This window comes from Nicotiana attenuata, unplaced genomic scaffold, assembly GCF_001879085.1.
Source record: "Nicotiana attenuata strain UT unplaced genomic scaffold, NIATTr2, whole genome shotgun sequence".
NCBI classification, from domain to species: Eukaryota; Viridiplantae; Streptophyta; class Magnoliopsida; order Solanales; family Solanaceae; genus Nicotiana; species Nicotiana attenuata.
In genome coordinates, this window is record NW_017674187.1 from 31,815 (window position 1) to 41,505 (window position 9,691).

Sequence of the window (9,691 nt, forward strand, 5' to 3'; positions counted from 1 at the left end):
TAGTGCAGTGAAAAGCAAGAAGAGGAAGATCACCACAGTTGCCGGACCAGAGTCCTCACAAGCAACACTGCCCGAGGGACCATTTGGGATGTTGATTCCCAACTTGTCTCCATTCGTGACTTCGGTGTCACAACTCCCAAGTGGACCCTCGCACTCCCAGTCTATGCCTGAGCACTGTACTAAAGAAGAGATGAAGACATACCTGGAGGCCCAGAAAAAACAAGCAGAGTCTCATGAGAAGTTAGCAGATTCTGTTAGAAGGCTCGAGGCAGCATATGGCAATATGGCCAAGGCCCATGTCGATCTTCAGGCAAACTTCCAAAAGGAGAAAGAGAAAAATAAGAAGAAGGGCAAATTCATGGTAAAGATGTGGAAAGGCATCAAGGTCATCTTCAAATGGGGGCAGCCGAACAAGAAGATACCGATCGAGGATAAGGACGACAGACTTATGAGTAGTTTTCTTTTCCAACCAAGGATGAAGGTTTAGGAAATCCCACTCGGCCTCAATTATATCGTATCGAGTTGGAACCTGAAAGCAGAAAAAGGTTATCTCCAACTTGAAATTCTAAAGTTATCATTTTGAAGGATAGCAGTATGTGGAAGATTTGGTACCTTTTCAGGAGCTGCTAAGCAAAAGTGATATAAGCTCAAGTATGCCGATAATCAGCACTGTAAATTGCTTGTTCTGATAGTGAGTCTTATTTTGTTCACTTGCTTTTACCAACTAATCATCCTTCATAGGAAATAAGAATGAGCATTAAAATGTGTACAGAGGGAAGAAGATATCTACATTAAAAAGAAAAAACTAACATGAAGTACTGATTACAAATGCTTAAGAACTTACAAAAAAAAGTTGTTTCAGGATTAATTCATGTAGTGAGTGTCAAAGCTGGGGCCTTCGTGGTCGGATCAACAGATTCCACTCCTGGGAACTGCCCTATATCATGTCCTCCAAGTGGCTTATATTCCTCGTGCAAACCAACGGCAAACTCATATGAGCAAGGTCCACCTTGCTCGAAGTAATTTGCAATCTGTAGGAAGGCCCTACAGTCAGCATTCAGAAATATATAACAAGCTTGGGAATTACCTTTCAGCCTTAAACATCATATTAAATTCCACGGTCATACGAGTACCCCATAAAAGAAGCAAACAAGAACAATTATTCCTCTGATCTCTACTTTATCATAATTAGAGTCGGGCGGATTTATAGCCCTAATTATGGGACACGTGAACCCATGGTCTCACCGTCAAACTAGGTATTTTATGTACATATTTTCTGGAATTAATCTAATATTATCTGTTGGCACCCATGCTCTCAAAAGATTGAATGGTGCACTTGGATGAATATTGGGTTATTTACCCCGGGGAACGGGGATTGATTCTCACTTAATACTTCTTTCCAACTTTTTTAAGTGGTGCACCCATGTTCAAAAAATCCTAGATCTACATCTGATTAGAGTAAGCCAATAAGAAGAAAGAGACGGTAAGAACAAGGAAGTTCAGAGGGATTACATGATCAGCAAGAGCTATGCCACTTATAGCTGCAGCTTCTAAACTTGAGCCGAGTAGCCAATCACCACATATACCAGCTCTTCCTTGAGGATCAAAGTGCATGGAATTCCAGGAGTGTTGGTTGGAAGAGCTGCACCGCTGCAAAAAAGTAAAATAAACCAGTCTCATATGACTACAGATGGATAGCACGAAAGAATTTCTTGTGTTCAATAAATGCATGATTGGCTAAAGGCTGGATATAGCAGAATGGTTATCTTTTTTTAGAAGCTAAATCATTAAGAGGAGTACAGTATTTATGACGGATATTATTGAAAATCCAGAGCCTTGGCTCACCTTTCTTTGAATTTTATACAAGATTAAGATGCAGAATGCAACATTGAGACCTCATATCTTCTTGCCTCATCACATATCACTTTGGGCCACTGAGTCATTTTATCCTGATAATAATTGTTATATGTATAACTTTTGAAATCAGTTCTTACTTAGGCTTCTTCTGGTATTAGATGACGGCGTCACGCCCTTCTAAGTCGATACTTTTCCTTAATCATTTCAGCTTTGGTAAAGGAGACCACAGTTAGGGGCTAAACCAAGTAAACCAAAACTGGAAAAAATACCTGAACAAATAAATTTGAGGATAAAAAACTTTAATAGACCTAAAGATTTACTTTGTTTGTATATTCAAGTTCTGAGCATTCAAATGACCTAAATATTCTATACAACTAAAGCATCAGGGTGTCACCTACTGATGTGAAAGCACAGATATAAATGCATAGGCTGAGAAACCTCCTCTCATCTCTCTTGTACCCTTAAACTTGTGGATATTTCACATTCCAAATATATCATTCCCTACTCTCCTGTACCCTTACGGATAACTAATAGGAGCTCGGAGCTGGTTTAAGGATGACTCTTAAGGTGGGAAATTTCCTTTTCATCCATCCGCCCACGATAGTATCAACCTTCTCAGTTGCCACTTCCCACCCAGCAATGCAGTCATTTCATCCTTATCCTCACTCAATATCGGACCTTCCCCCATATCACATGGAAGTACATCACTACCAACAGAAATGCGTACTGAGAAGTTACCCAGTAGCTTTGAAGAATCTCATTTCCTGAATAACCTAGTATCTGTCACCGATCAGTCAGACCATATCATTTGAGTGAGTCACAAGGCTAATTCTTTACAAGTTGTATTTCATTAAACGACTCCCCTCCCTGGGGGTTAAAGGCAGTTACGTTCCAGACTAATGGTTAAGGACGCACCAGAGTCATGATTCTCGTTTTTCTACAATGCTTGTTCATAATAAACAAGATAAAGAATTCTTTTAATGACTTTTCATGGCCACAGCAGTTGGAATACATTCATTACCAGCTACACAATTTGACTCCAACTAGCAGCACTCGCTTCAAAGGTCAAAAATAAATATGTGACTCAGATTGGAATGACTTTTCCATAGATTCCACAGAACAACTTCCAGCAAAGAAGAGTAATACTTCAGTCCCCGATGCTTCAAGAAATTTCTAAAATATTACCCCCTCCATGATAATGCAAAACAATACTTCAGACCCTGCTGCTTCACATAATTTCTCAAATTTTACCCTGCTATACATGGCAGTGGATACCCATTAGGAAAACAAAGGAGCAGCTTCAGTTCATTACCAGGGGCAGCTTAGGGCAGTGAAGGTTGATTATTCTTATGTTCATCATTCTGAAAGCAGATAATTAGAAGCAGTTGCATAAATCAGCTGAGTTCCCAAGCATTAGAAATGCCACCCTTTAGCACGCCAGTATGTTTGCGAATTATGGTTTCCACGTGCAACTTTTATCTTTAGAAAAAGCTTGTATGCAATCTCTATTTTATTTGAAGCTAGTAGCTTGTTATTTAATTTGCTACAAATAAGCCTGCTAGGGTAAAATCCTTTCTGTAAAGCTTCCTCCATCACCAGAACAGCATTTTCAAGCTGCCCTATGTTACAAAGCCCATTGATGACATACTCATAAACTTGCATATCAGAAGAATAACCACTTTCTTGCATCTCATTCCAGATATTTAACAACATACCACATTTCCCAAACCTAGAAAGCCGCATAAGCAGCAACTTATATGCAGTCAAGGATATCCTACATCCAGCTTGTCTCGCCTTCTTATAAATCATCAAAGCTGCATGAGGGGGACCATAGCTACATAAAGGCTCAAGAAAAGAGGTTAAAGTCCCTGTAGTAACAATCATCCCCCGGCTTAACATTTCATCGAACATTTCAATGGCATCGGCTACTCTTCTAGCTTTGAGAAAAGCAGATATTAGTTTCATATATGTATCGGCATTTGGCTCACAACCCGTATTTAACATCCTCCCATAATATTTGACAGATTCATCAATTTCACCATGTGAAATAAAATTCGAAATCATTGCATTGTAGATTGCAGCATCAAGCACACACCCTTTTTCCTCCAACCCCTCAAAAATCTCAACGGATTCATCAATTCGACCAGCTCTCCCTAAACATTCAAGAACATAACTATAAGTCAAATTATTGGCCTCAAATCCATCATCCACCAATTCTTTCAAGATCCTCTCAACTTCCTTAACTCTTCCAAACCTCGACCACCCACCAATGACAATATTATATGTCGAAACATCAAATGAGACTTTTGCTTTCGTTTTCACAAGCAAAGAACTCGCAGCACCTACATGTGATCTACGACATAAACACTGTAAAACAACATTAAGTGTCTCGGTATTACATTTCAACCCATAGTCCTCTAATCCACTAAACAACTCTATAGCCTTTGAAATGCGTCGAGCTCGAACAAAGCTATCAACCACAATGTAAAGTGTGTCTAAATTAGGGATTATACCTCGACTCCTCATATCCTCCAACATTTCAACCATGTGCGCGAAAAACTTTCTCCTGCCTAATGCTTTAAGAATTATACAGTAAGTATCATTATTAATAGGTATTTTTTGCTGTTTGATACCCCAACTAAAAAATGTTACCATTGATGCAGCATCTAAATTCCCTCTGTTTACTACTTTAGCAACTAAATCAACCGTTAATTCCACGTCAACGGATGTCAGTGCCTTGTCGATTGCAGTTTTTCCGTGAAGTTTCTGAAGGAAAATGCCCCGTAACTTATCTTCAGGAGGTAAAAACGCATCCAAAACCCTAACTTCTTCCAAGTGATTATTCCGATCAGAGGAGTCTGTAGAAAAGGGCTTTTCGGTTGAAGGGGTCTGACGGATGGGTAAAAGGTCGGAGAGCTGATTCAGAACAAGAGATTCGTCAAAATTTCTGGAGAATGTTTCGTGTGATTGAGAATTTGGTAGTGATGAAAATGAGTGATAAAACGTAGGAATTGATGAGGAAATACTCAGAGAAGTGGATCTGGAAGCTAGGAATCTTGCGAGAAGCATCGTAATTCCTTATGGGTTGTGAATTTTTGCCTCTACGAGTGATTTGAAGACCAGGTACGCTGTGTTACATGACGTCGTCTTGGTTCGTCGATTCCTACTTGAGCCCAAAGTGTTTCACTGCAATTTGAGCGCCAAAATGGGACGGTTAAGGGGTTGGGCTTGCTATGTACACAGCTAGGGGTGGCAAAGGGCCCCATTTGTATCTATACCCGCTTTTTGGGTCACGTTTTGACTTGTGCCCGCTTTGCAAAAAAAATTACAAGCGTACCCACTTTTTCGCGTAACTTCAGCATACGGGGCTGAAGTAGCAAAGGCAATCACGCAAAACTTCAGCATTCTAGTAGACGGGCCTGAAGTAGCAAGTGTGTTGAATCAAGTGTGCTGAAGTTTTTGTTTGTAATTGTTGAACTTAAGCATAGTAGCTGAAGTTTTGTTCTCTATTTGCTGAAGTTTTTGTTTGTAATTGCTGAACTTAAGCATAGTAGCTGAAGTTTTGTTCTCTATTTGCTGAAGTTTTTGTTTGTAATTGCACTAAATAAGCTGAAGTTTTTTTGTCCTGGATTCATTAGTTTTGTCTTTAAGCCTTTTCAAAAACTTCAGCAGAAGATGCTGAAGTTATTTAGTTCATTTATAAGAAAACTTCAGCACTAAATAAGCTGAAGTTTTTTTGTCCTGGATAAGCTTTTTCAAAAACTTCAGCAAAAGATGCTGAAGTTATTTAGTTCATTTGTAAAAACTTCAGCACTAAAAGTTGAAGTTTTTTTGTCATGGATTTATTGGTTTTGTCATAAAGTTTTTTCAAAAACTTCAGCAGAAGATGCTGAAGTTATTTAGTTCATTTGTAAAAACTTCAGCACTATATAAGCTGAAGTTTTTGAAAAAGCTTTCTAACATACTAGATAAATAATCAGATTGCCAACAGTATCTAAATCATAAATTTTGGAAACAATAAACATGAAAAGAACAGAATTATCATTGTCTACTAACTTACATACGTGGAAATATTCACAAATTATTGTCTACTAACTTACGTAATTATTTATAATTTATTTTTAAATAATCTGATAAACATATTTATGGCAATCATCCCATGAACTGAAGTTTCATAGCAGCACCAACAGCAGCAGAAGAAAGAAGAAGAAGAGGAAGAAGAAGAAGAAGAAGAAGAAGAAGAAGAAGAAGAAGAAGAAGAAGAAGAAGAAGAAGAAGAAGAAAACGAAGGAGGAGAAGGAGGAGGAGAAAGGGGGCTGAAGTTGTTTAAAAAGTGGGTACAAGTTAAAACTTTTTAAAAAATAAATATAGGTTAAATGGGGGCGACCAAATAGGGCGCCCCGTGCAATTTTTACGGCAAACGGGCGCGTCGGTCGGATATGGGACAGGGCGAAAATGGATAATGAAAAAACGGATAAATTATCTAACCGACTCATATTTAATACGGATAAAAAAGGGTTAGCCAGATAATATAGGTAACCATACTATCCATCACTTCATGAATATGATCACTTTTGGGAGAATTCCTAGTCTACCAAACTTGAGAAACCCCTAATTTTAGGTTTTACAAATGTAAAAGTTAAACCCATAAGTTATTCATTGATTATCCATTTTCTAAATGGATAATATGTTTCTTATCCATATTTGACCTGTTTTTAAAAAGTTCATTATCCAACCCAATTTTTAGTGGATAATATGGATAGTTAGCTGTTTTCTTTTAACCATTTTGTCACCCCTATACACGGGCTAAAGTCTCGAGAAGAATTAATAGTAGCCCACTCAATTACTTAAATTAAAATAGCCAGGCAATTTGTAATAATTTGTATGTATATATATATATGTCATGTATAATCAATATAGAATCTATTTAAAAAAATAAACAATAACTCTGGCGGCTATTTGTGTAAAGAAGTACACAAACATCCATTCTTAGGGTTGTTATTTAAGAATTAGTCAGTACTTATCTTATCCTAAAATAAATTCTTAATTTCAGGACAATTTAAGATATTTATGTCCCGAAAGATTAAGATAAAAAACTAAAATTCAAGCAACATTAGCTAATTCATGTATAGCATCTCTTTAGAGTGACTATGTAATATCATTTCACTAAAGTCTGCTAATTAAATGGATTTTCAACTAAGGGTAGGCCATATTCAGAAGACCCAGTCTGATTAAGGACTTGACCCGAAGTCCATAGTAAGACTTTCAAAAGGAAGCAAGTAACCAACGGGTAACCACCAAAATCTACAGAGAGGGGACAAGCAAATCTTCGAAACATATGGATAATATGGTTAACCAACGTGCAATAGGGACTGAAGCGGTAGAGTATCAACGGTTGTACCTAAATCTTAGAGATGAGTGTAGTAACACAATTATGTGGTGATTTGAGCTTAGTAACAGTTGGCTTCATGTGTATAAATAGAACTACTTTGTGTAGCGATGGACATCATGCAATATGCCAACAACAATCAATTCGATTATCTCTATTCCAATTCAATTTTCAATTTATAGGTTCTTTTTTAGTCATAGTGTACAATAAAGTCTAAAATTAACTATATGTTACTGTTATTAAACTGTATTTGTAAACTAATTCTGGAAAAACAAAGCAGAATAATATATAAACAGAAAACGTAAAGAGATAGAAATCAATACGAGCCCACTGAATTCACAGTATTTTCTTAAGGAATTTAATCCCCTCCTAGTACCCAAGGTTATGGATTATTTCCTCCCAGGATAGAACGAATTACACACTGGTGTAGTGGTACTTCAAACCCCAATGTTTCAGCAAACACAAAGTTCGGTAGCAAAATCACGCTTACTGTTGCTTTGTTTGATGTTAAAAGTATGCAGAAGAAGGAGGAGAAACTCAGAAAATCGTATGGAAATTCTGAGCAGAATAGTCTTGTATTTATAGCCAAAGATGGGCTGAAATCTGAAGAAGTGAAACTCTTCAGAATGGTTGTTTATGCAAAACGGCCACAGCATAAATGCCATAACATAAATGGCTATTTACTCAACAATAAAGAGGGAAAATTGAAGAGGGTTAATATTCTGTTATTAAAATAATTATTTAATAACATTTCTGTTAATATATTACTATTAACAAATAAATTTGGTCCAAAATAATCAATAGATCGATCATTTGACTAAATCCAAATTCAAAGTAGAAGCCGAAGCCGAAGCCGAGCCGAGCGAGCGACGACGGCGACGGTGCGAGGCTTGCCTTCTTCTCAACTCTTTAAGAGCTAGAAGAAGAGTAATTGCTTATATACCCATAAAAAACCTCTTCCTCTTCCAATATGGGACAATGTCCCTTTGCCAAGGGGAGGAACTTAAAATTTTTATTTTCCTCCATTTCCCATTCACCCTCTTTTAAGTATTTAATATACTTAAATACATAAAACCCCAACAATCCCCCACATGAATGGGGAATGGCTATATCATGGAAATATGCATGAAAAACTGTGTGATTCGCAAGCAAGGATTAATTGCATCTGGATAAGTAGGTTTCCCTTTGAACTTTCCGTAGTGAACTTATGTCGGATATACTCGGTCAATCGGTAGATTTGATATGTTTGAACAGTCGAACTTTGGTGTATACCTAGACAACCACAAGTCACACAACCAACCCTTAACCGTCTTTGGTTCTCATTGTTGTGTTCGTTTCAGCCATGAACACTGCCTGGTTTCATAAGTGCGTAGAGAATTGGCCTTACAAAGTTCTCCTTGAAGCGGCTAATACTTCACACTTACATAGGTGATTCCTAAACGTGTCATCCCGTAGATACACTATTTGATATACCCCGTATCAAATTTCGAAATCATTAAAAAGCCTTAATGTTTTATCCTTGGTACTGAACATTGTCTCATCACGAGAATGGACCAAAAGTTTAGTTGACAATGTTGAACCGTCATTAATAACTTTGTTTGATCTCCTTGAACCTAGATCTTGGGATCTCCAGTCTTCTAGGTAGAGTTACCGCCACTATGACTTGTTCTCGGCCACAGTCCCATTCCCCTTGATGACTTCTCAACTACCTCTCTAGTTAGGCCTTTTGTAAGTGGATCCGACACATTATCACTTGACTTTACATAGTCAATCGTGATAATTCCTCTAGAGAGTAATTGTCTAACGGTTTTATGTCTTCGTCTTCTATGAAGAGACTTACCATTATACATAACGCTCACAGCCCTTCCAATTGCCGTTTGACTATCACAATGTATGCATATTGGTGCCAACGGTTTGGGACAAAATGGAATATCTTCCAAGAAATTCCGGAGCCATTCAGCTTCTTCACCGGCTTTATCTAAGGCTATGAATTCAGCCTCCATTGTAGAGCGGGCAATACAAGTTTGTTTGGACGACTTCCAAGATACCGCTCCTCCACCAATAGTGAATACATATCCACTTGTGGACTTGGAATCAGTTGATCCGGTGATCCAATTTGCATCACAGTATCCCTCAATGACCGCAGGATATTTATTGTAATGCAAAGCAAAGTCCTGGGTATGTACTAAATACCCCAAAACTCGTTTCATGGCCATCCAATGAGATTGAACTGGATTGCTCGTATATCGACTCAGTTTACTTATAGCACAAGCTATATCTGGTCGTGTACAATTCATGATGTACATTAAGTAACCCAACACACGAGCATGATCCAATTGTGATATGCTTTGGCCTTTGTTCTTTGCTAATGCAAGATTACGTCAATTGGAGTCTTTGCAACTTTAAAGCCCAAGTGCTTGAATTTTTCAAGTACTGTCTTAATAT

The 9,691-nt window shown here is 37.7% G+C and overlaps 1 protein-coding gene across 5 annotated transcripts; it reads right to left on the reverse strand.

Annotated features, from left to right (window-relative positions):
* Nucleotides 1–437: 437 nt before the first annotated feature.
* Nucleotides 438–5,077, reverse strand: LOC109218158 (putative pentatricopeptide repeat-containing protein At5g43820). 5 transcript variants are annotated; one of them, XM_019382499.1, is made up of 5 exons: nucleotides 2,256–5,077; nucleotides 1,513–1,650; nucleotides 845–1,031; nucleotides 613–733; nucleotides 438–529 (listed from the first exon to the last, which is right to left on the reverse strand). In XM_019382499.1, the coding sequence occupies exon 1, from the start codon at nucleotides 4,924–4,926 to the stop codon at nucleotides 3,271–3,273; it is 1,656 nt and encodes a 551-aa protein (XP_019238044.1). In that variant the 5' UTR covers nucleotides 4,927–5,077; the 3' UTR covers nucleotides 438–529; nucleotides 613–733; nucleotides 845–1,031; nucleotides 1,513–1,650; nucleotides 2,256–3,270. The 5 variants fall into 5 exon arrangements, with proteins under 5 accessions (XP_019238044.1, XP_019238045.1, XP_019238043.1 ...); XM_019382500.1 differs by having other exon boundaries at nucleotides 2,252–5,077; XM_019382498.1 differs by having other exon boundaries at nucleotides 1,995–5,077.
* Nucleotides 5,078–9,691: the final 4,614 nt, after the last annotated feature.

Bases quoted from the DNA above. Each gene is read 5' to 3' on its own strand.
- LOC109218158 (XM_019382499.1), bottom strand. From the start codon at position 4,926: ATGCTTCTCGCAAGATTCCTAGCTTCCAGATCCACTTCTCTGAGTATT.